Below are 25,035 nucleotides of genomic sequence, written 5' to 3' on the forward strand. Positions count from 1 at the left end.
TTTCAACATTTCTAAAAACCATTTTAGAACATAATGACATAACAGACTGCTTTCAGTAAAGATTTTGTTGTGTGTTTTTATTATTATTATTATTATAATTATTTTTTTTTCATTATTGTCTTGGCCGGTCAAGCAGCTACATTGTGGTAATAAAGCAGTAAAGTCTGCGTGGGGGGATTTCTCCTCTCCCCTGTGATCTCAGTATAAACACCTCAGCAACATGTTAACAGCTGCTTTATGAGCCATTCATACACTTTATACGCAATGTAGAAATGCGCTCGTGTTTTTTTTTTTTTTGTTTTTTTTTTCCACGTTGGCTCCCGACAACCCAGCAATTTGCGCGATTAGTAATGAGTATTCCTCTACCTGCGCTCGCCTCCGTGTCGCTGGAATTCGGCCGATCCTGAGCTGGTGGGAGGGGTGGAGATGCGGAGGGAGACGGAAGTCTGGAGAAGCGGGACTCCCGCTCCGCCGGGCTACGGGACGGACTCGGTCTCGACGGATAATAATAGGATCCCGAATCTGCTACAGGTACGTCTCTGCGTGGCTTTCGTCTTGTGTAATAATTGGACTGTTTCGTATTGTTCATAACGCACAAAAGTATTCTTAACTGCTCACATTTTTTTTTAACTTTTGTAAGCTGGCAGTGTTTACAGCAGTACTGTCATTTTTTGATACACTTATCATGGCACCATTATAAGTGATCGATTTAATAAAGGTGATATAATAACAGCCACCACGTTGTCAGACTTCTGTCTTCTTAATTCTACTGTAAGAGCTCGCAGTTGTAAACCACTGCAAATTCAAATTTAGGAAGTTTATGATGTGTTCCTCACCTCCATCCCGGTACAACGGCACCTGTTCACTGCCAGAGCACACCTGGCGGGCCTGTAGTATCCGGCATTTTCCTCCAGAATACCGCCATCCATGCTTCTTCAATGCTTTTCTTCTATTGGTGACTTGAGAATGCATCATGGTGCACAAAGGGCAAAGCTCAAATAAATGTATCACAGAATCTCTTATATGCCTATCGTTTTCTCTTTTTCGGGCATCTCTTTACTTTATAAATGCAGACACTGACTAGTAAAAGCTGTCACCTGTAACTTTACTTTATATTGGCAGATACAAACTTCCAGCCAGGGCTGCCCAACCTGTTTTACTGAAAATCTTTTTTTCAAGTTGACTGTGTGCACAGATCTAGCAGTTCAAAAAAAGAATTATTACTCTTTAGATACTACTCTATTATTACTCTAGATATTGCCTTTCTAAATATTTAACATGTACACAGCTGTGTTTTCTTTATTTTCATGACCATTTACGTTGGTAGATTCTCACTGAAGGCATCAAAACTATGAATGAACACGTGTGGAGTTATGTACTTAACAAAAAAAGGTGGAATAACTGAAAACATGTTTTATATTCTAGTTTCTTTGCTCTTATTACTGCTTTGAACACTCTTGGCATTCTCTCGATGAGCTTCAAGAGGTCGTCACCTGAAATGGTTTTCCAACAGTCTTGAAGGAGTTCCCAGAGGTGTTTAGCACTTGTTGGCCCCTTTGACTTCACTCTGCGGTCCAGCTCACCCCAAACCATCTCGACTGGGTTCAGGTCCGGTGACTGTGGAGGCCAGGTCTCCACTTTTTGTTAAGTACATAACTCCACATTTGTTCTTTCATAGTTTTGATGCCTTGAGTGAGAATCTACCAATGTAAATGGTCATGAAAATAAGAAAACACACTGAATGAGAAGATGTGTCCAAACTTTCGGCCTGTACTGTATATCTCTACTGGGAATGCAGCTGGTTTCTCATAGTCAGGGCAGTATAGGTGCTTCTTGCAAATCTTAGACAGGACACTAAATGCTCATCGTCATTGTAGATCTGTATTTTGGCTTGATTGTGTTGACCCAAAAAGTGCTGTCAAGTTCAAGGCACACTTTCTGAGGTTGGGACTTTTATTTCAGCAGTATGTGGCAGAACTTGGATTCATGCCGGGTGTTACCCTGGATTTCATTTCAATGTCATTTTGCAGTGTGACAATCTCTGTCAGGATTGACTGCAGCTGGGCTCAACACTGGTGGCCAATCCTGACGGTGCATAAAACCCCTAGATTTCCGCCACTTCGAAAGGGATGACATTTTCATGGACTTCAGTTTTCTGTGTTGTGTTTTAAGTTCTGGCAATTGCCACACGCCTGCAGGCTTGTTTGAGTTCTCCTCTTTATTTCCCGTTCTTGGCCACGGCGCCTTTGCTTATTTGTAATTGTTTATTTTATAATAAAACCCCGTTCCCAGCATGTCAGACCTCTGCGCTTCCTTCCCCCGTAAGTCCGTAGACGTGACAATCTCATTCTGAACAGCAGAGCTATACACATAGAATGGTGCTACTACTGTGCAACTGATGTGCAATCCACATCAATATTGGCACCAAATGGAAAACACAAGTTGTTGGCAGTAGGTTTGATAGATGCAAAGTCAGTAAATTGCTTGTTAAATTCTGACAATATGCAGAACTTGCTGCTCATAACGTGAACAGTAAAGCTGAACGTGAAGAGTCTTTGCCCTGATGCTGTAGTTCTTCCTGCATGTGAGGAAAGATCTGCAGGTCACAGTGTTGCAGCCTATTAAACGAATAGAGTCTGGCTGCAGATCCACTGAGATGCAAGAAGTTATAATCCAAGACTTTTCAAGTCATTAATGCTCTAATTTACATGCTTGAAAATCTCTGCTGTTGCTCTGCATTTAAACACTTTAAAATTTCCAGTCTTGCTCTGCGTTTACACTCTTTAAGATCACCGGCATTGCTATGCATTGAAATTTTTTAATCTCCATCATTGGTCAAGATTTACACACTTTAAAATCTCCAGCGTTGTTCTGTATTTACATGCCTTAAAATATTCAAGGTTTTCTCTACATTTACACTCTTTAAAATTACCGGCATTGCTCTACATTTAAACCCTTTAACGTATCTTAAAATCTCTGGTGTCTACTTACTTCTGCTCCTGGGTGGCATGCACATGCAGTGGGTTTGTCCTCGAGTCCTGTGCCCTGATGCAGAATGTTTCTTCATCAGGGCACAGTAGAGGTCAATTCTAGACGACCACAAACTGCTGTTGTCCCTCAGTCTGTCTGCACCAGATTGTCCACAATCACCAATTTAGGAATATTCTTTAGACCAGAATTGGATCTGAACACAGAAATTTACAAAAGATTCACTTTTCAAACCTCAGATCTTCAGAGGGCAAGATGACCAAACTCCCCTGAGATGAAAGAAGGGCTTTTTAATGAACGATCTCCCCTGCCCTGCATGGAGGCTTGCAAGAGCTGATCTGCTGTCACAGATAAAACGGAGGGGATTATTTTTAACAGGCCTTGTCTGTCATTTTCTTTGTTGTTCTTGGTTTTTTCCAGAAGGTGGTTGAATGGAAGGGGTCTGTACGGGTTCTGTGATGGGTATCGTGAGACTTGTTAGAGGCAGAGGCTTCAGATGTCTATCGCACACAAAGGAAAAGCGACTCCTGCATGTCTGAAACCCCAGGTTTCCCCCTTTTGCATTTCTTCAGAAGTATGAGTGTGTGTGCGAAACCTTCCAGATCCTCTTCACAAATCTGCCGGCCGTAACATCATCACAAACGCTGCACTCTACACATGGAGCACAGCCAATCAGATACCTCTGACCAGACATAACACACACACACACACACACACAGAAGAGTGGTAAATAAACCATTCTCAGTCTCCAGCACATATTAAACCAACTGCAACGCACATGCCGACACGCTGTGGCACCTGAGGTGTTGCTCTTGGTTCTTTTGATAGACCCGGGGGGTCTTGATTGTGTTTGTAACTGTGTGGTTGGTGTTTTATCTGCTCTCCTGGTCTCTCGGCTGGTTTTTGTACGGAGGCGTGGGAATCACCGCTGGGTTGATGTGTAGCGCTCAGCCGTGACAGGCGGCGCAAATTCCAGCCCTCTGAGTCGGTGGCAGGTTGTTTGTCAGCATGCTGTTAATTTTAATTCAGAAGCTGAGGCCTTGAAGGTGTGACCTTTGACCTGGTGCTTTGACAATGTGCACACACAAACACACACACACACACACACACACTGAACAATGTCATAAACATCAAGCTTACTCTAAGCCTACTTTAACTTTCTTCAATTAACAGCCAGATAAAGTACATTCAAACATGTATTAATGATATGAAGATATTCATGGAATAAAGTTGATTTATTTGAAAATCTGTAGCTGATCATGTTTTCTTTAGATTACTGGATGCATGTCAGAAAATGAGAATAAATGAGAAAAAGCTTTTGATTTAATAATTTTATTTTTAGAAAAAATTTATAAATTAATTATTCAGTTCCAGGACCAGTTATTCTGATGGTCTCCTTTCTTCATGCAGACATTTGATTCACTATGAACGTTATGGAGGCCGTTCTAGCTCGGCTTCATTCCATGTGTAGTGGACATGGCACCGGCCCTATTTTCAGCCCGCCTGGACCCTCTTGAACAGGTAGTTGTCATTCCAACCAGCAGGGCCACCAACCAGATTGGCATTGTCCATTATGGCTCTGAAAGGTCCATGCGGTTTCAAACGGTCACATCCTCCTGCTCCATTTTTCCCACTGGAGCTACTTGTCCTTCAAAAAGCCTTGATAAAGTTCATAAAGAAATTTTTTTCCTGCCCATTCCAGCTCTTGAAGATGAAGTCCACACGTCAGCTTTCTCTGCTTTTTCTGCTGCCTCTGCTCCTTCAAGGTAAGGGACAGGTGGGAGATTCTTTCAAATGGTTAGTTCCAGCTATTCTGTTATATTATTCTGCTATGGCATTTTATACCATGGAGATAAATATGTTCTAGGCCAGTGAGAAATTAAGATCAAAACAAGACATGCTCTTCTGGGCAGATTTTTATTCTGCTGTAAGGTGAAGGTGCATCTACTGTTGGGTCAGTTTTAACTCGGTCCTGGAATGTGAATAAATTAACACAGGTCTGGGTTAAAGTCATGGTTTATGAACCTTAACATTGTAGACTCTGTGCTCCACTGGCAAGCACTTGGCTGGAGGTACAGAGGAGGTTCCCAGACAATCCTAAACAAAATTCCCCTGAGTTTCCCAGAGTATTTAACCTCCACGGATGCACCTACCAAATAATTTTAGCACCAAGGGAGATGCTCTGGTTTCTTTTCATGATGACTGTTTTAGCTGTATGCTCAGCATTTACAGTCTATCACCAAAACACTGAACTTCTTCACAATAAAGAAAATCACCGCAGCAACACATTTCACATCACATTTTTTGCTTGTGATCACTCGTGACCACAGGAATAAATTTTCAGTAGAACTATTCCACATTATTCACTCCCAAATTTATGTCACAGACAGACCTGTGGGGCAGTAAATATGTCAGAGGGTCTTGCCCCCCCTGCATTTAACAGCTGTGCTAATACTAGCCGATTCTCCACATGCTGTTAATCTGCAGTGAGCACGGGGAGGTGCAGGTCGCCTCTGAGAGCACAACACTGCATGACAGCAGCATGCCCAGGCTATTCCAGGTTTCAGCCATGACCATGCATGATGTTTCCACTAACCAGGACCAACGCCTTGGGCCACATTCATGGAGAGTTACGAGGCGGCGTCTCCAGGAATTGGTGTCAGAAAGATCTGTTAAGATCTTCCCCGTTTCCTCCAGTCCCTCTGTCACTTGTAGACACATTCATTATTCTGTTGAGGATAATCTGCCCTGAGTTTTAATATCATTTTTCATTTGTCATTTGTATATTCACATAAAACTTAAATTATGTGTATTTAAAATGTACCTTAAATCAGATTACAGCAGAAACCTGAAGCTCCACAGACAGCAGGTAACAGTTATTACCAGTGGGGGTCACACAGGGGTCAACATCAGACAAACGTCAAGCCCTTGTTCATGCTCTTAAGCAGTTTGTAAATGTTAAGCGGCAGCAGGACTGGTGTGAAGAGGTCAGAGCCATAATGAAAGGCCATCCTGCCTGAGCTTTATGAGGTGAAAGTTTAGGAGCTCGACTGGGCTGTTAGTTTGGGTTTACAGATGTCTCACTTACAGTGTGTGTGTGTGTGTGTGTGTGTGTGCATGTGTCACAAGAGGAAAGAACTGATGAACAAAAGATCAATAATTTGATTTAGACTTCAACTGTTGTGACTTTCATTCTGTATGAGCTAGCGTGCGTGTGTGTATTTTTTTTTATTTTGATAATAAATTAGCTTTTGCATGTTGAGGTTATGGATTGGTCAGGTATTTGAAAGGTATTTATAGATGTATTATAAGAAATGATATAAGAAACATTATTTCATCATGTCTGGAGTTGTGTGTTGGCATTAGGAGTACTGCATGTGATTGGTTCAGGTCTTATTGATTAATCTCAGTATTCCTCAACAGAGTCAGGTGTGGAGTGTCTAGGGGTTCTGTTTTAGGTCCCATTATATGTATATATATTTTTTTGCCACTAGGATAACAATTCAGGAAAAACAATATGTCCTTTCACTTTTTCCAGATGATATACAGATCTATTCAATTTGATAGCTCTTACTTAGTTCAAACACTGCAGAACTGTCTTAAAGTGATTCTTGGAGGGAGATCATTTTTTTCAACATAAACAAAAATAAATGATTGTATTTGGTAATGTGTCAGTCCTTAATGGCCGTGACCGTGCCATTGGCCCAATAGCTTCTTTTTGCCATCAAACAGCCATAACCCTGGGCTTCATCTTGATAGACCAGATCGGTGGTAGAGACAAGCTTTGTTTAACTGTCCGAGGTAAATGCTTACTTATACAAAGGGACTTTGGGGATTAGTCTTTGGTTCAGATGCTCACCTTCTAACCAGACCAAAAGAAATGTTACTCCAGTTCCAGCTTCCCTGTGCTGGCTTCCTGTCAATATTAGTATTGATTTTAAGGTTATTGGTTTATAAAAGTCTTAATGGAGAAGTACCAACATGTCTTGTAGATCTTTAATCTTTCACAGCCATCTAGGAAATTAAAGTTTTTAAAATTAAGTCAAGGCTGAAAAATTAAGGAAAAAATAGGGAGATATGGCAATACTATGATGGTTTTAAAACTGCTTAAAACCTATTTTTAAGTTCAGGATAATACACTGATTTTAATGTGTTTCTGCATATTGTTCATTAAATCATAAATTGTTGCTATGTTTATTGCTTATATATTTTTTATTTTTCTGTTCTTTTAACTTATGTCATGTATTATTCACTATAAGGTCATGTATTCACTAAGGTCACTTAAATATGCTCTACAAATACATTAAATCAATAGAAACAAGATATACAAGGAATTACAATCTTAATAAGCTGATCCAACCAGACCGGTTGACTGAAGGTCGAATTTTAAAATGTATTTATTTTTTAAAGCATGAGTCCAATTTATTCATTTTAGCTCAGTAGTCATTGTTACCCAGACCCAACTTCCCAACATGCCCCTCAAACTTCTGGAGGGTTTCTCTCTGGAGCGAGTCTCCATGAAGCTCAGGTGCGAGGTAGTCTGAACATGAACGTGTCCTGAACGTGTCCTGATGACTTGTTGGTTGTTACACAATGTCTTAGAGGAAGAATGGAAGCCGCGAAATTGTTTGACAGACAGTTAAAGTGTGTGTAGCGGGTGAGAGTCATGCTTCATTTTGATTCTGCCTCTGTTGTAGCAGCGGGTCTGGAAAATGTCTCTCAGGGGTGGTAGGGGCACACTGATGACCTTCTTGGCTGCTCTCACCATCAACTGTAGTGTATGAAACATTACAGTTTCAGTCTCCTCAGTGCAGAGTAGACGCTGACGAGCCTTCTTGACTATGGGGGTGGAGCTGAGGGACCAAGAGAGGTCCTCCGTGATGTGGAACCAGCCCACTCATCTTAGGGGACTGTCTCTGAGGGATGATGGTGTTAAAGGCTGAGCTCACATCGATGAACAGCATCCTCGATGAGTCACCTGTCTGTCATATTTACATTTACAGCATTTGGAAGATGGTCTTATCCAGAGCCACTTAAGTGCGACATATGTGTTTTAGTGCTTGACCACTTATGGTGCTCCATGAACAGAGACTCTCTCTCCCATCCTGTCTCTTACTCTCAGTGCGCCCCAGCCTGTTGGTGCAGGAGATCCTGGTCGACCACGATACCATCCTGAAAATCAAAGCTGCAGCAGAGAGTGAGTCCCTCCACGGCAAAGTGTGTGTGTGTGTGTGTGTGTGTGTCAAAGTTTAATAACCCCTAAAAACTGAGGCCAGGTTCTAACATGACAGCTACATGGATTATCATTTTCCTAGACGAGTGGAAACATGCTGCTGTTATTAGGGGTTAAATCTGCCTGAAGCAGAACCTCTGCACCTGCACTGACTCTAAATGTCTATAAATGTTTTCTGTGCGTGTGTTTAGTGATGCAGTGCTCTGCTGCTGTGGACGTTTTGTTCTTGCTGGATGGCTCCTACAGTGTGGGAAAGGGCAGCTTCGAAAGATCCAAGCACCTGACTCTTACACTGTGTGATGCGCTGGACATCCGACCTGATAAGGTTAGACACATCAAAAGATCTTAACTTATTCTCTCTCTCTCTCTCTCTCTCTCTCTCTCTGTCTCTCTCACACACACACAAATCATATTCTGTAGTCACTATATAGTATATACTGTGTTCCTTAATGCTTATCAAATGAATGGTGTGTGTGTGTGTTATGTGGTCAGGTGAGAGTGGGGGTCATTCAGTTCAGCTCCACAGTCAGAACGGAAATCTCTCTGAACTCGTACAGCTCTAGAGACAAACTGAAGAAACATCTGAAGAAAATAACCTACAGGTACACACTTTGTGTGTGTGTGTGTGTGTGTGTGTGTGTTATAATACATGCTCTAAAGATTGTGTTTGACTGCCACACACACACTTCTTAGTGGATGCTGCAGTTGTTGGTGAGGTTGGCATGTGCTGATTTCACAGCTGTTAGTGCTACAACTTCCAGCACAGCTGCAGGCCAGGAGTGTAAATCTACACACACACACACACACACACACACACACACACACACAGAACAGTTCCTCGTGGTCTACTCTGGAGTACGAATAAATTCTCTCTTTTTCAGGGGAGGCAGTACTCAGACAGGTCTGGCCCTGAAGTATGTTCTGAAGAAGGGATTTTCAGCTGACAGGAACTCCAGCATTCCACGCGTCCTCCTCCTCCTCTCTGATGGGAGATCCCAGGGGGCCGTGCAGCAGGCGGCCACTGAGCTCAAGCAGTCTGGGGTCACAGTGTACACCGTGGGCATCCGCTACCCACGGTAACATAGTTCATTCTTCTGCAGATCCTAAAGTGTTCTAAAGTGTTCCCACTGGTTGGGATTTCTGAAGCAGATCCGGTTCAATTGCATTTTAGTCTCAAGCATATCATGTCATAGCATATCATGGAAAAGCTAAGGCTTTCTCAATTAAATGGTAAACCTTACAATTAAGTTGAAGTAATCAGTTTTCGGTTCAGATTATGAATGAACCTTTATTCTTTTAATTCTGAAAGTAAATGACCTCTTTCATCAGATTCTGAGATGCACCGGCGGAGTGCTTTTATCTAAACATGCAAACCGAACTTCACCGCGGAATACTGAAATGGAGGTTAAAGCAACTCTTACTGTGATTGGCAGGTTCTTGTTTTGCCTGGTTGTAAGTGTAAGTGTGTAATGATGCATTAAAAGGATTAAAAAGGAAGGTTCCACATCTCAGTCATGGGAAGAGTGGGAATAGGTCAGGGTTCAGCGTGAATCCAGAAGCTGTGAATGGAGCGTCACACTCGGCCGCATAATAACTCAGTTTCAGTGTGTGAGTTATTGTCATGGTAGCGAGTTGATGCATATAGGCAGGTGCTGACGGAGTGTATGGAGCTCTTGGCAAGTGTAGAGATTGGATCTGATCTGTGCATGTTTATGGTTATTATGCATATGACTCACTAGGAGAGTCTGTGTGTATAGTTTATGGTTATTATGTGCTCTGCTGAGAGTTATGGTTCTGTTTATTGGCTGATCCTCAGGGTCAGTAGATCATATTTGGACACAGTTGTTCTGAATGGGAAGCTCTGGAACTCTGACTGCTTCTTGACTGTTTTATTCAGGTCACGCCTGTCCTGATTGCCATAATTTACGCAGAAGTGCATATTGGGATGAGACAGATGGCTACATTAGCCCGATCTCGAACAAATTTCATCTGCCTGTCTGCGCCTGTGTCTGTGTGTGTCTCTCAGGTGGGAGGAGCTCCACGCCTTGGCCAGCGCCCCTGTGGAGCAGCATGTATTTTTTGCGGAGCATTACTCCGATGCGGTGAATGGCCTCTGCACAGCTCTAAGCACATCTGCTGTGTGTAAAGCCGTGCCACCAGGTAACCACGTCATAACACAGACTACATATTTGCCTATTTAAATTGGGTTGATGTTTATCATATTCCTTCATATGGTGCACCTCTTATATCTTTCTTCATGTAACCTAATTTAACTGTTTCCATTCATTTAATCATGTATTGTTATTCAGAAGCCCTTGATATACTTTGTTCAGATACTGACCTGTAGTTCCAGACTGCCTATTTACCCTATATCTCATCATGTTCTGTACACATCAAGTCACTGTCTTCCGTCCCCTCGCAGGTTGTAAGGTCCAGTCCTTCTCCTGCGAGAGGAAGACACTGGAGACGGTGAAGGAGCTGCAGGGAAACTTTGTGTGTTGGAAGGGATCTAGAGGCTCCTCCCCCTACACCTCGCTCTGCCCCTTCTACAGGCAGGTGCTCTCCACCTCTCGGCCTTCATGTGAGCACGTGGCTCTCTCCATGTCTGCCCAGCGGTTCTACACATTGCACTGTCCTGTCGGTCTCATCATGCATGTTATCCTGGCAGAACTAGTATGTTTGTTGTTGTGTTACAGCTACAGCAAAAAGTACAAGATACACCCTGCTGCATGCCACAGGACTGTGTGTTACGGTAAGATGTTTCTCATGCTGTTCAGCATCTGCTTCAGCATGTGCACAGAGGTCACAGTAAAATTAAAACGTGTTCTGTTGGAGAAGCCACATTTCCACCCAGAATGAACTTTCTGTTGTCTGCAGATCCGTGTGATTCTCAGCCATGTCAGAATTTGGGGACGTGTGTGTCTGAGGGTCTGGAGAAATTCCACTGTGTGTGTCCACCTGGCTACGGCAGTGACCCCCACTGTGGTCAGTTCCACCAACCTTCCAAGAGCCCTTAGCTCTGACCCGTTTTCTTTTCTTTTTCTTTTTTTGCATGAACCGTTCAAGCTTAGAATTCCAGAACCTAGAACTCCTGGTCTAGATACTGATCTGTATCTGCTGAACAGTATCTACGTCTCTCTCTCATTGGTGGCCTTTTCCAGGCTTAAGTTGTCATGGTCAACATCTAGAGTCAGGTTACAGAGAGGTCAGATTTCATTCAGGGTTGTGGCCTACAGGGGAACCTCTCAGAATGTCTGCAGATAAAAAAAAAACAGTGTTGCTTAAAACTGACAGTAATTCTGTCAGGCTAGAAAAAGGAATTGGAAAAGCGCGAGGGACATGGACAATTAGACAGTGACCTCTGACCCCCTCTTGAGCAAGTCAATATTTGTGCATACCTGAGTGACGTAACATGGGTCTGGGTCTTTTTGTCCTGACCTCTGACATCCCCTGACCTCACCTCGCCATCGGCTCTGAGTGCTTTATAAACAGTTCAGAAGCAGAGTGATGAGGTGGAACAGCCAACAGGGCCACTCCCCTCCACTCCCCTGTTATAAGAGTTAATGGCATTTACCCACGGCCCTCATGGTTTATGTAGCCTAACCCTCACATCTGTACAACTAGCTGCCAAATTCAGCTGTTACGTCTGTAGAGGTAAAACGCGTCTCAGGTTGTTCGCTACATGGCCCTCTGTTCCAGCTCCGGCCCTGAATCTGGACTGCTCCGTGGATGTGCTTTTCTTGGTGGAGGGTTCCACAGCACTGTCCCTGGAAGGATTCATGCGTTTCAAGTCCTTCCTGAAGCGCTTCCTGCAGACAGTGGTGGGTGCTGACACTCCCACCAAGATCGGCCTGGCCCAGTATGGTGACGATGTGAAGCTGGAGGCAAAGGTTGGGAAACACCGTGATGTCACGGCCCTGTTGCGCATGGTGGATGCCCTCCAGCCCCGTGGAGGGAAGGCCATGACGGGCAAAGCTCTGCAGTACATCACACGCCATGGTTTCCAAAGCTCACCCATCTTCGCCGACGTCCACGATGACCTGCCACGAGTGGTGGTGCTTCTGACTGCCACGCCCTCAACTGACCATGTGGTGGAACCAGCCAAATACGCACGCGACCGCGAGGTGTTCATCATTGCTGTGGGACCTGAAGACCTCAAGGCTCAGCTGAACAACATCACAGGAAACCCCCAGCGCTCTCTAACCTACTCCTCACCAGACCGACTCGGCACCAAGATCCCAGAGCTTCGAGCCAAGATCTGCGCCGTGGACAACCAGGGTACCATCTTGACTGTTCTCACAATCATGTTCCGTTTTTCACTTAATCTTTTCAGGCGAAGATCATGATTTACATTGGTGCTCTGTTTTGTTTATCCTATATCTCAGGATGTCTTGGTCAGCCACTGGACCTCATCTTTGTTCTGGATGGTTCCAGTGGTGTGGGACGGGACAACTTCATCCAGCTGAAAGACTTTGTCCGCAGCGTCTCTGTGCAGTTTGACATTAATCGCGACGTGGCGCAGGTGGAACCACTTTCTACCCTTCAACCAAGTTTACTCAAATACACTGAGTCAGTAACTTCACAAAGCTGCATGTTCACTAGTTCACTCATCAGAGCGTTTGAATTAAAGTGCTGAGAATCTGCATGTTGGTGTTGGTAGTGGGCGTGGTCACGTTTGTGGCATCCACTGACATACCCTATTTTCAAGCGGTACGTGGATTGTAGAAAACGGAGGGAAATGGAGGAGATGGACACTGTGCTACACCTGGCCATGTGACAGGTTTAAATGAATTGGCCTCAGAAATAATTACACGCTGACAGAAAGGGCTGGGTGGGTAGTTAGTTCCTCCTCTCCAACATGCAGGTAACTGTCAGATGTATTCTGTGGAGTTGTAAAAGCATGATTTTCTTTATTTTCTTGCTCCACTAGATGGGGCTGGTGGTGTTTGGCAGGCGCCCTGTGACCGTCTTTGATCTGGATACTCACAACTCCGGCTCCGACATTCTCAAAGCTGTGGCCGAAGCCTCCTTCCTGGGCGGGGCTGCCTCAACAGGCTCCGCCCTGCTACATGTTCACACTTACAGCCTGACTGTGGGCAAAGGGGCTCGGCCTGGCGTGAACAAAGCCGTGGTGGTCCTGACGGACGGCACAGGGGCAGAAGATGCGGTGGTACCCGCCCAGAAGCTTCGTGACAACGGTGTGTTTGTGTTTGTAGTCGGCATCGGGGACCTGCAGCAGGAGAGCCTGCTACGGATTGCTGGACGAGCCGATCACATGATCACCGTGCCCTTCTATGAGGACCTGAAGTACTTTGATGATGTTTTGGTGCAGATGGTTTGTGTAGGTGAGAGAGGAGAGACTTTTCTCATGTTTTTTCTGTGATCCTAAGTTACAGACGGTGTCCGTCTCTCTCTTTCTCTGCAGAGGCGAAGAGGCCGGTGGACCTGTGTCGGCCGAACCCCTGCATGAATGATGGCATGTGTGTGCTGTGGGACAGCAGCTACCGCTGCCAGTGCCGTGGGTGGGAAGGGCCACACTGCGAGACACGTAAGCGCTGCCCCATACCTACCCCAACACAACCACAACTAAACAGTCCAGTTCATCTGTTTGTGTGTGTGTGTCACAGGCAGCACTAAGAACCCCTCCAGAGGAGACCTACCCCGGGTGGCGGCACCGAGGCGCACAGGCAGGAAGGGCCACAGAGACCTGAACCGCCGACACACAACGACGAAACACTGACGGAGACAAAACACACACAAACAGTCTCGACAGAATGATCACACACACACCAGTCATAGTGAGGATACACATATGATACACTCGTCATCACACATGATATCATGGACACAGAATGACACACAAAAACACACATTCACATCCAGCACTTGCTGTATGGAGACTTTGGAAACTGTCATGAAGAATCTAATGCAGGAACCATATTTAGTTTTTTTGATAAGGCTGGTTATGGACACGCTGAAGCTCCCAGGAACAGTGTAAAGTTCTTCACATGCTGGATGGAACACGGGCCGGAACGTGTGTTCTGCAGAAAAAGGGAAATGCTTAAAACTGAGATTAGCTACAGCTTAGTCCAGGAAGCTGCTGTAAATGCCACCTCCTCTCCCACTGATCACGCTGACAGATGCTCGATTAGACCAGGAGCCAAGCTCCTCTCCACCAGTGTGGTCCTCAGGAAACTCATGTGGTCCTACATACTTCATATGTTCTTTATTCCAGTTAAATATCTTTCATGCTAGTGCACCTAAAAAATAAAAAATCTATATGGTGGAAATTTGTTTATCTGTTTTCATATTTTAATAAATATTAACAGATTTTATTTTAAGAATCTTAATCCATTCAGTCCCATGTATTGAGTGAAGATCCTTTACAGAAGTTGGGCAGAAGTTCAGCCATAATCAACAAATGAATGCAGCATTTCTGAAGATTTAGCTGTATGAAATTATGAAAGCAAATAGCCCTTTTTCACAATATTCACATGTTTTTGAGATGCACTGCATCAACTTTTTTTTTCTGCTGCTCGCACATGTGACTGTGCAGTATTTATTATAGATTTTCTCTGGTGAATGTTCTATAAAAACATTAAATGTAGTGTTTTAGTTTTTAGGCCTTCACTGTAAATCTTACCAGAGGCCAACGTTTGTTTGATGGCTGCACATCGCCACCTAGTGGAAAAGAGAATTTCTCTCTCGGGAAAAAAAGTGCCCGCAACAATGTACTGTTAATAATGCACTAAGGTTTTTATTTGAATAAAAAGTGCATATTTTGTATAGAATAAAACATTTTTAAAAATCTGTAATATGTATTTCCATTCATTATTGTGCTTTTTGCAAAATTACAACATAAAAAATTGTAACTAAATTAAAAACCTCCCTTTTTCCATATGAAATGTCAAAAACTTAAATACATATTTTAAACATTTTTTGAGTCACTGTCCAGTGGCATTGGTCCTTGTGGGAGACTAACAGGATGTCTCAGGCTCTGCCTGCGCTGCTCAACACTGTCAGTGTCTCTGATTGGGCCTGTGGCCGTTGAGGGGGGTGTGTCCATAGGATATGAGTGGAAATAAAACATGTTGCGATCTTCCCGGGCCTCTTCGCATAGGCTGCTATTCATCCCCTTGCTAAGTGGTCGTCTTTTTCTCCCATTCCTGAAAAAGAAAGTCCTGCAATTTATTTCGGCCAAAAACATGAAACAAGAGAGCAGCACCGCACCAAACATTCCCATCTAGAAACATGACAAAGTCTACATGACTCCTCCCTCTGCAGGACGTGCAGTTGCCACCTCTCACCTTCGCCTTCTGAAGCACGTTGCCTTTGCTGGCCATGATGGACAAGGGCCTGTTCTTCAGGGCGGTTGCCGAGTTCACGGGGGAAGCGTCGCCGTTGCTAGTGGGAGGTGTGACTGATACATGCTTGGGCTGGAAAAATAAGCAGCAGACAGAAAGAAGGCATTAGCATTGTTCCATTTTACTCTGGTCTACAGATTGCATTCCAGGATCCAGTAGAATTGGACCCTTTGACTCAAGCAAGAAAAGCAGGCCATGGGACAGGGGAAACCATGAGGTGTCCCACTGTCTTACAGCATCAATCTCAAATTCAACATAAGGACCCTAGGCACGATCACCAGGGAAACCTCAGTAGTCAGCGAGAAAATGAAACGTTAGCTCTGTTACTATCCCCAGTAATGCATCATCTCCAGCTGGAAAGCGTGTCTGAAACATAGACCGCATTTCCAAAACCATCAGTGGACAGACAGATGACAGCTGGGCCTAGGATCACACTGTCCCCTCAGTGCAAATCCCTGGAGCTGCACCAAGAAAGGATATTCACAGCAATTCAGATTAGTGCCAACAGTGATTTGAAATTAAATGTACATTTTAACACAACATACAATGAGGGCAGCACGTTGGCAGAATGGTTAGCGATGTGACCTCACACCTCCAAGTGTATGGAACATGCAAGCATCGTGTGCCTAGTGTCCCAGGACGCCACGACCCTGAGTAACAGCACTAAGCATTTATGGAGAGTGAAGTGAGAATACACAATGAAGACTTTATATTTCCTTAAATATTATTAGATAAAATCACAGCGGGTAAGGAAATGGACCCCATAATTGGGAGGTTTCCGGTTGGAAACCCTGAACCACCAAGGAGCAAAGCACCGTCCCCACACACTGCTCCCAAGGTGCGTCATGGCTGCCCACTGCTCACCAGGGGTGATGGTTAAATGCAGAGGACACATTTTGTGGCACCGTGTGCTGTGCTGTGGTGTTTCACAATGACAATCACGTAACTTTCACTTCATGGGAAAAGCTAATTTTTAGCTAGAGCAGGCCAGGTAGCGATATATCTGTTACATTATATAAAGATATTAAAGTGAATATTCCAAAATGTTCGTACATTCACCATGAAGATAAATTCAAGACACACCAAACACAGTGTACCGTATGTGGTGTTGCGTTTTGCACCACTGAAAAAGATGATCATGCCATTATCACACGCATTGTGGACCAGAAGCTGTATTTATGAATGTAAATGAAATGGATATTCAGCTTGCAGTGCTCTGTGTTCTTGTTTATTTTTTTGCACTGACCGTGGGAGGTTCCAGCAGGCTGGAGTCCACTGTGGTTCCGAGGGTGAAGGGGCCGGCCTCTACCTTCCTCAGATTCTCCTTCACCTCCACCAGCTGAAGCTCCACCTCCACACGGCGATGTTCCGCTTCTCGACACGCCTCCTCATTCTGTTTTAGAGACACCTCCAGACAGGCCTGCTTGCTGTCTTCTAAGGACACATGTAGAGATGTTGGGAGGACGAAGGGACAAAAACAAGAACAGAATGAATTAAACAGCTTTAAAAGGATATAGGACTATATGCAGAAGTGATGGTGCAAATGCCACCAGTTCCTAGACATTTTGTTCCTGTAAACACCTCATTAACATTCATCCATCTAGTGAAATTGCAAGAATGATGTTAAAAACTGTTATTTTTTTTTGTTTAACAAAAATATAACTTTTTATTATTATTATTATTTAAAAATTTCCAGTCATACCCTGGCAGTTTTTCAGCTCCTCTTTGAGCTGGCGCCGTTCCTTCCTGAACTTGGCCAGGCAACTCTTCACCTCTTCCTTCTCCTTCTCCAGTCGTGCATGTTCATCTGTGTAGCGACGAAGATCTGCCTCCGTCCGGTTCTTCCCCAGCTTCACCTCGATAGACCCTGTACACGCTACAGAGAGAGAGAGAGAGATGCAGGAGACTTTAATGGTGGCTATGGGGGACATATATCTCAATCAGATAAGTGGTATTTCCTGATGAGATAATTAATGTTTGTCTATTTAATTATGCTTATTAATTTTTAAAGGTGTTTTAATACAAACTAAACTACAAACTACCATTAACACAGTAAGTACCCATAGTTGATCCAGATAAAAGTGGGGCGTCTCTCACACACACACACCTACCAACATGGGCAGAGAATGTAAAGGCCAGAGGCAGGACTCGAACTTTGAGCTGATTACCTGCCGCTTGGGATTTGTTCTTGTCTGTGCAGCCGCTGGTCGCTGGACTCTGGGATCTGGGGGAGTTTGTGTGGGGGGTCTGGGAGGCGCTGGGTGGGCTCAGTGCCGCTGTAGCACTGTGTAAGAAGGCCTTCCTGTACATCTCCAGACTGGGCACAGCGACGTTCTGTGAGGAGCTCCGGGTTGCAGAGTTACTGGCTGCTGGCGGGTCTGGGCTGGGTCTGTGGTTGGTGAAATCGGTGGGCATACTGGACTCATACTGGGACTCGGCAGGCAGGACATCCTGAAAGAGACAGAGGTCAGTAATGTGTTGACATCCTTACAGACATTACATGAGTTAGTGGGATACAAACATGAGAGCATGGGAAATCTTTAAATAAACATCAGAACCCTTCTGTTTACACACACCCTGGTAAAGTGTCATGTAAATCTCATCGGTTCACATAGCTAACGTTGTAAAAACCCCAGTCACAGATGTAAGAGGCTTCTGTCAACAGGTGGGGGGGTCAAGAGGTCTCTGTGAGCAGGCAGACACTCCCAGAAATGAGAGTATTTCAAACAAACATCGGACCCAGGAAAGTGTACCTGCATATACAATATATTCCACAGCTGTAGCAGAAAATGTACACGCTACTGGTAAATATTAGCCCGCTAACATTCATTTGTTCAGAACATTTCAGCAGATGTTCTGCAGTGTTAACATTGTATTCATAGACAGATATGGACTGAAGCAAGGCCGCTAGTACCTGGTAAGTACTATCCTGATTGGATGGGCTGGCCTCTCTGGGTGGGGGCTGTGGGGCGGCCAGGGTTGACCCCGGTCCAGTGGAGGTGTGGAGGAATGAGCGAAGTGGGATGACGTCCACGTACAGTTGGTCTTTCGAGTCCTGCTCACCAGCAGGAACGTCCCCAGCATTCTCCTGAGCCTCCTGTGGCAAGAACAGAACAACATGCACCTCAAGGAAAACATCTAATCATCTAACAGCGTGACAGTGTTCCAGTGTCTTATGTGAGCTGATCATTTCCTAGCCAAAGCACATTTCATGTTTAGTATTTTTATAGATCATCTGATAATTCACTCATGAAAAACAGGACTTGAGTCTGAAAACAATCAGCAGAGTTGTGATCTGTCCTGCAGAAACCATCAGGTCCATCCAGCCTCCCATTGAACCCAGTGGAGTCCATGCTGACGTGTGGTTCCCACAACCAGAGCCTCTGAAAGGTTGAAAGCGGTACAGGCGTGTTGCACGTGTTCCCTGTACCTCTTGCTCATTTTCGGGGGATGGCACGTCATCGTAGATGTCATCAGGGCACTGGAGATCGGATGGTGGGCTATCGGTGTACGTGTTTGGCTCTGAATACCTCCTCTGCATCAGGCTGAGAAGAAAAACACAAACATACATAACATCTTTATTTTTTTCTCTAATCACTTATCTATTATGTGTGATAAGGGATATGTGAAGGCCTGACACGCTCGTGAACGTCACTTTATCCACATCAGATCTCAGAGACGAGGTGATGCAACAGGCCCTTCACAATAGCAACCCTGTTCTCAACTGCCCTTTCTTTGTATTTCAGCTAAAACTGCAGGATGCGGTTTTCTTATTAAAAGGGTTCCGGCCGAGTTGTGCTAATAACAATGGCCGAGCAAACATCTTCAGGTCAGAGCATGACTGATGGGGTGGGGCAGGAACTCACTATAAGGAGGTCTTGGCCGCATTCACGATGCTGGATATCCTCTCGGCGCTAATGTAGTCGTACACCAGCTCCTCGGGGTCCATCTTGCTCCCTGTCTGAGAGAGCAGCAGTCCCAGCCAGTGTCCCATCTCATTTGAGGACTTGGCCTGGAATTAATCAGCATTTAGCAATATTTATTATTTACACTTAGAATTACACACATTAGAACACTCGCTCGAACCAAACAAATGATTCAATGGAAGAGTCTAATATAAACATTGCAATACCAGGATGGTTAAAAAAAAATCTCATGTGAAAATTTCATAATGCACATTCAAACGCTGACATAATAATTCCCTTTCCAATTACAATAAAAATGTGACATTTTCAGTCCTTCTGTGCATGATAATATCTGTATGATGGACAGATAAATCTGTATTTTATTAGTTCATAGGCATTAACACATTCAAATATTGAACGAATATACAAAAAATGACAAAAATGATCTACAGAAAGTGCCCAGTCAGATTTAAGATATAGCTCCATGCTGTTACACCAGGAAAAAGAAAGAACAGAGGCCACACACTGAGAAGGGTGGTCTGTTCAAAAGACCAAAGAAGAAATTACACCTCCTCCCTGGACCCTATCTCCATGTTTGGCCAAAAGATGGCAGCCTCATCCAACCAGCCAATCTGCCCAGGCCTCAAACCAGGAGAGCTATGGAACGCTGGGCAGGAAATGGGCTGTTACTCCTCGAATGCTAATGACTTTAAATAAGCACCTGGTTAGAATTACTGAGGATAAATAAACAAATGAATAAAACTAACATTGCACCAGACTCCTGAACTTGACAAGAGCTGAAGGATTGGTTACACCAACAGAGTTAAGGGTCTTCAGACAGGGGCTTTCCAGGCTCTCTGTGTGTGTTTCTCCTCCCCGACTCTCACGTTTACACTAAAAAAGATTTAATGTCAAATACTTACAAGAACCAAATCATTCTTGCCAGCTGCTAATGTAAGGAGTAGAGCTGGGATCAGGATTAGTCTTGACGAATTTAAGTCAGATTAATTTCCTGAATTGCGACCTTTGATCTTGTATTGTGCATACATATATACAGGAGTTAATGCACAATCCAGTCACATGACCATAAACCCCTCAGCAAACATCTTAAAGAGCCTGAGAACAGTCCATTACATCACAGTGTAGCTGTAGGGGAAAGGAAGATCAAACGTAGAGGTAAAAATAAAGGTCTCACCTCCAGCGTGGCCAGCTCTTCTCCCTCCATCTGAATGCGGAAGGAGTAGAGGTGCTCAGGGCTGGGGTCAGGCAGAACCATGCAGCCTTCCAGCAAAACTGGCTGCTGTGCCATCTTAGTCTTCCCCTTGTCCTGGAAGAACCAGAGCTGCCCGTTCTTGATGTTGCACCAGCGGGTTCGCCACTGGCTGTTCACCAGGACATTTAGGTAGCCTGTGTGTGTTCGTTCGTGAAAATAATAAATTTGAAAATATATAATATATAAAATATAAAAATAATATTTTTTAATTAGATAATCAATTACAGACGTGTCCTGACATCATGGATTCAATACCTGAAGTGTCTACACATTTCTCGGGACTTTCCAGAGCAGAGATCTTCTTTTTGCCGATGTTCATCAGATTACTGAACTTCAGGCCCGGCCCAGACTTCTTCTTGACTGAAAGACGCAGACGCTACGTGAGACACTCGAGCAAGCCCTGATTCAGCTCCGAAGCATGCAGATTTAAAGAGATCTTTTTCTCCAGAGAAGCTATCAGCCCTCACCGTCTTTGGCTTCCAGGGTCTCAGCGTGGCTGTCTGTGCTGCTGCCACTTTCCGAGGCCACGGAGTAGCGCTCGTTCGTTTCCACCTGCAGAAAAAACACACCACAGTAAAGCATTCTTCCAGAATTTAACACCCCCATCAGAACTACATTTAGCTCTCCATTTCAGCTGATACGAATATTTACGACCTGATGATGTTAGCCCATGGTGTGATACATTTTCAATATAATCAATAAAAGTCAGGTTATACCAACACAAACATCAAACATTTTCCATATCAATATCACAACACATCTGAAATTTTCCAAAAATGGGCACGTTACTATACATTAATGTACGTTGAGAAAGCTACGTAATGAACTTGAGAAAGGTACTAAATGAAAAAAAAGTGATTGTCACATGTGATACACAGCAGCACAGCACACGATGCACACAGTGAAATTTGTCCTCTGCATTTAACCCATCACCCTGAGTGAGCAGTGTGTAGGGACGGTGCTTTGCTCAGTGGCACCTCAGTGGCACCTTGGCGGATCGGGATTCGAACCGGCAACCTTCTGATTACGGGGCTGCTTCCTTAACCGCTAGGCCACCACTGCCCTATTTCCCCTAATGAAGTGGACAGTACGGAAACCCCTTCTCTAATTTAAATGTCAGCTAATTTCATTAAGCAACATCTCAAAAACATTCAAATAAATTAACATGTCAGTCAGTAATTGATCCATTTGGATCTTAATTTCAATGTCCAGTAGACTTTGCGCAAAAGGCCTTTAAAAATTCTGTTTAAGATTTACCTTGGTGCAGGCGAGGCGAGAAGAGTCCGACACCTCAGACCCCTCTGTGGATTTGGGACTGATGTCTTGGATCACCTGGTTAAATGAGGGGAAAAGCCAAGTAATGATCATAGCTGGAAACGCAGAATTAAACTGAAACAAAGTGGCGGCGTAACGACAGGCGTAATAAAGCTAAGCGCTGCATTTAGTCTGGAGGCCAACAGAACGTAAACATTTCCCCGAAACATTTCACTTCATTACAACACAGCTGGTGCTGCTGCAGGTCAGCTGCTACCAGACGCATCTCCAGCACGCTCCCCTGTTCCAGCACACAAGACATTAGAAGCTGGACCAAGTCAAGCCAAGCCAGAAACCTGCAGGAGCTTTTCCCAGGTCTGCGTGGTCAGACTGACCCACAGTGCTTCAGGCGGGTTCACGACCTCTTCAGCTAATAATGGAATCAAATGATGAAATGTTCTCCCCAGAACCCAGTTCTACATACGACAAGTGTTTGGCTGAGTGGTATTAAATACATCATATGCTTTTAATAAACTCATCCCATGCATGGATTAAATCCCATGGCATGGATTTAAGTAGGACCACCAGTCTTCCAGCTGAGTTCCACGACACCCTGGGATTTTCCAAGTCTGAGGAGTTTACCTTAAGCCACTGTTCTGTCTGCTCCTTGCTCTGCAGACCCAGAACAATGGTCTCCCCGCCTTGAGGGATAATTTTCAGTTTGTGCTCCTTCCTTTTGAGCTGCTTCTCCTTGTAGACCACACTGCAGCCAACCAGGCTTACATCCAGCAGGGGAATCTGGTCCTTGGAGCTCTTGTAGCACTGCGGGTTAGAGAAGGAGGTCCTCCAGATGTTAGTACAGGAGTTTACACAGGACAGTTTATAGTCATGAAATGAGCGTGCAATAATTCTCATCGGATGAACATGAGCAGACGGGAATAATCCTATCATTCGGTTATAGCCTCTTAGAAGCACAGCTGTGTATCCATGGTGACTGAGAAGACGACAACTCTCTTCTCTAACATTGTCCTAATTTTGGGTCTGATTCTAAAACACATAAGTGCTTAGAGGTGTTTTGGTGCAGAATGAGCAGCACAATGATTAGCAATTTTTGCCACACACCTCCAAGATCATGAAATACAATTTTGAACCTTGTGCATGTAAAGTTTTCATGCTCTTCCTCTGTTGAAGCAGGTTTCATCCGGGTCCTCCAGTTTCATTCCCAGTGTCCAAAGGCATGTACGCCAGGTGAATTGGTGCACGTGTGGTTGTACACCCTGGGTGAGTGTCCTGGGATGAACTGTGGCAGCCGCGGCCTTGAGTAGGACCAAGCGGTTATGGAAAATGAGGGATTTGACTAAGTGATGCAGGATTTGGTTTTACCCACCAGCAGTCTGTTTTCACGGATGACGCACAGCTGTTTGGCCCACTGGCCCAGCCACTTCTTCCTCCAGAGGAACGCACAGATGCGCGCGTCCTTCATGAGTTCGATGGACGCCTCAGTGGACGGCCACTGATGCTGCGCAGCCGACTTGCCCTTGGACACCTCCTCCTCATCGTACGACTCGTAGGAGCTGCTAACAGCATCGGCGTCGTCTACAGAGACACACAGGAGAGAACTTCAGAAATGGGCCTGGATCGACACCACAAGAGGATCGGGGAGGAACGCCAGGGATGATGGGAGACCTTCTGTCTGCATTCCGCTGGCTGATCCTGGAGCCAAGCTAGTGCTGCAGCACAATAGAGGGGGAGACAAATGGGGAGATAGAAAGCTGGACACGAAGAAAGGAAATGTTCGCACATCACCCAACGTGCAGCACACAGACCGTACGGCGTTATACCATGGTCAGACAAAATGATGGCTTCAGATATAAAACAACATAAAAAAGCATGCAAACACATAATTCATCTAAACAGGGATACAGTTACCAAAACCATGAATCAAGTGGCTCATGAGAGTTTTGGAAAATGCACCCCCACCCCACAGGCCGTAACGTTAGTGAACTTTAATGGTAAAAAACGATAATCCACTTCATATCATCCAGGATTATCTCAAACTTCATGCTAATAACAGCCAACAAAAAACAAGCTACTGATCGATTCCTGCTGTTCACGTCACCAGAGTGGAAATCATAATTTCATCCAATCTGATTCCAATCTGTAGTATATTCAAATGGATCTAATCGATCAGAGCGTCCCGGATTTCATGCTTTGGGATTCAACAAGCTGCAGCCAGGCACGTCTCAGGCAGATGGTCAATGTGAAATATATAGATACCACGCATGATCACAGCATAGACCACATTCTCAGTCGCCTCTACACAACTCCGGGCTCCAGAAACGAGGCCAAAACAACCCAAATCTACAGGGGGAAAAAAGAAGTAGGAGAGCTGACAGTTAGGAAGGATGCCGATCACACCTAGTTCGGGGGTTCTGCAGGTCTCAACAAATTACATTTGAGACTTTTATGAATTAAATTTCAGATCAATTTACAGCATTACCAGAGGCAGTAGTTACAGGCACAGTCCCTCTGGAGCAACTCAGGCTTAAGTGTCTTGCTCAGGGACACAATGTGGGGTTTGAACCTGTGACTGTAATTTATTTAAGGTGAGTCAATTAATCAGGATTATTTCTTTGCAAAGTACATTTTTTAAATTCAATATATTGACAGCCCCAATTCATTCGTATTTAGAAAACTGGAAGAGTTTTCATGTGATCATTGATGTTTAAGGACTGGTGTTTTGTGAGAGTGTCCAGAGTACCACTCATCTTAATATTAATTCATGTTGTTCCAAACACCATCCAGAGTATCACACTTTTCTGGAGACTTTCATCTGCAATGTTTTCTGATTTCGTATGTAACACTAGTGCCTTCATGCACACTGTGTAAACAATACAGCTCAGCGTGCTCAGATAAATTCTGAGTGTCTTGAAAAGTTCACGTTAGCTATCAGTTTCACCCTGGGCTCATTTGTAGGTTTACCACAAGCGTTACAACATTACAGCACTCTTCTCATTC

The 25,035-nt window shown here is 44.3% G+C and overlaps 2 protein-coding genes across 6 annotated transcripts in view; one reads left to right on the forward strand and one right to left on the reverse strand.

The window, feature by feature from the left end:
• The first annotated feature begins 445 nt into the window (after window positions 1-445).
• On the forward strand, window positions 446-14,884 carry vwa2 (von Willebrand factor A domain containing 2). 2 transcript variants are annotated; one of them, XM_028989579.1, is made up of 16 exons: window positions 481-531; window positions 4,399-4,509; window positions 4,691-4,754; window positions 8,111-8,185; window positions 8,413-8,546; window positions 8,714-8,823; window positions 9,103-9,297; window positions 10,248-10,381; window positions 10,644-10,773; window positions 10,918-10,973; window positions 11,099-11,206; window positions 11,921-12,499; window positions 12,607-12,743; window positions 13,152-13,566; window positions 13,647-13,769; window positions 13,849-14,884. In XM_028989579.1, exons 2-16 carry the CDS (start codon window positions 4,465-4,467, stop codon window positions 13,959-13,961), a joined length of 2,418 nt encoding a protein of 805 aa, XP_028845412.1. In that variant the 5' UTR covers window positions 481-531; window positions 4,399-4,464; the 3' UTR covers window positions 13,962-14,884. The 2 variants fall into 2 exon arrangements, with proteins under 2 accessions (XP_028845414.1, XP_028845412.1); XM_028989581.1 differs by lacking the exon at window positions 4,399-4,509 and having other exon boundaries at window positions 446-531.
• A 72-nt stretch (window positions 14,885-14,956) lies between these two features.
• The window catches only part of afap1l2 (actin filament associated protein 1-like 2), a 30,173-nt gene continuing 20,094 nt past the window's right edge, over window positions 14,957-25,035 (reverse strand). For 2 of the 4 annotated variants that reach the window (XM_028989194.1, XM_028989198.1), the window contains exons 6-20: window positions 24,295-24,378; window positions 23,405-23,613; window positions 22,660-22,839; window positions 22,021-22,095; window positions 21,231-21,315; window positions 21,019-21,123; window positions 20,686-20,897; window positions 19,452-19,597; window positions 19,016-19,130; window positions 18,500-18,682; window positions 17,754-18,036; window positions 17,288-17,461; window positions 16,832-17,019; window positions 15,529-15,657; window positions 14,957-15,387 (exon numbers count right to left, since the gene is read on the reverse strand). In XM_028989194.1, the coding sequence (XP_028845027.1) occupies window positions 15,361-15,387; window positions 15,529-15,657; window positions 16,832-17,019; window positions 17,288-17,461; window positions 17,754-18,036; window positions 18,500-18,682; window positions 19,016-19,130; window positions 19,452-19,597; window positions 20,686-20,897; window positions 21,019-21,123; window positions 21,231-21,315; window positions 22,021-22,095; window positions 22,660-22,839; window positions 23,405-23,613; window positions 24,295-24,378 (2,195 nt within the window). In that variant the 3' untranslated portion in view covers window positions 14,957-15,360. The remainder of the gene's footprint in view (window positions 15,388-15,528; window positions 15,658-16,831; window positions 17,020-17,287; window positions 17,462-17,753; window positions 18,037-18,499; window positions 18,683-19,015; window positions 19,131-19,451; window positions 19,598-20,685; window positions 20,898-21,018; window positions 21,124-21,230; window positions 21,316-22,020; window positions 22,096-22,659; window positions 22,840-23,404; window positions 23,614-24,294; window positions 24,379-25,035) is intronic. The other 2 variants (XM_028989196.1, XM_028989197.1) reach the window with 2 other exon arrangements.

The sequence above is a fragment of the Denticeps clupeoides genome, chromosome 8 (assembly GCF_900700375.1).
Source record: "Denticeps clupeoides chromosome 8, fDenClu1.1, whole genome shotgun sequence".
Classification (NCBI taxonomy): domain Eukaryota; kingdom Metazoa; phylum Chordata; class Actinopteri; order Clupeiformes; family Denticipitidae; genus Denticeps; species Denticeps clupeoides.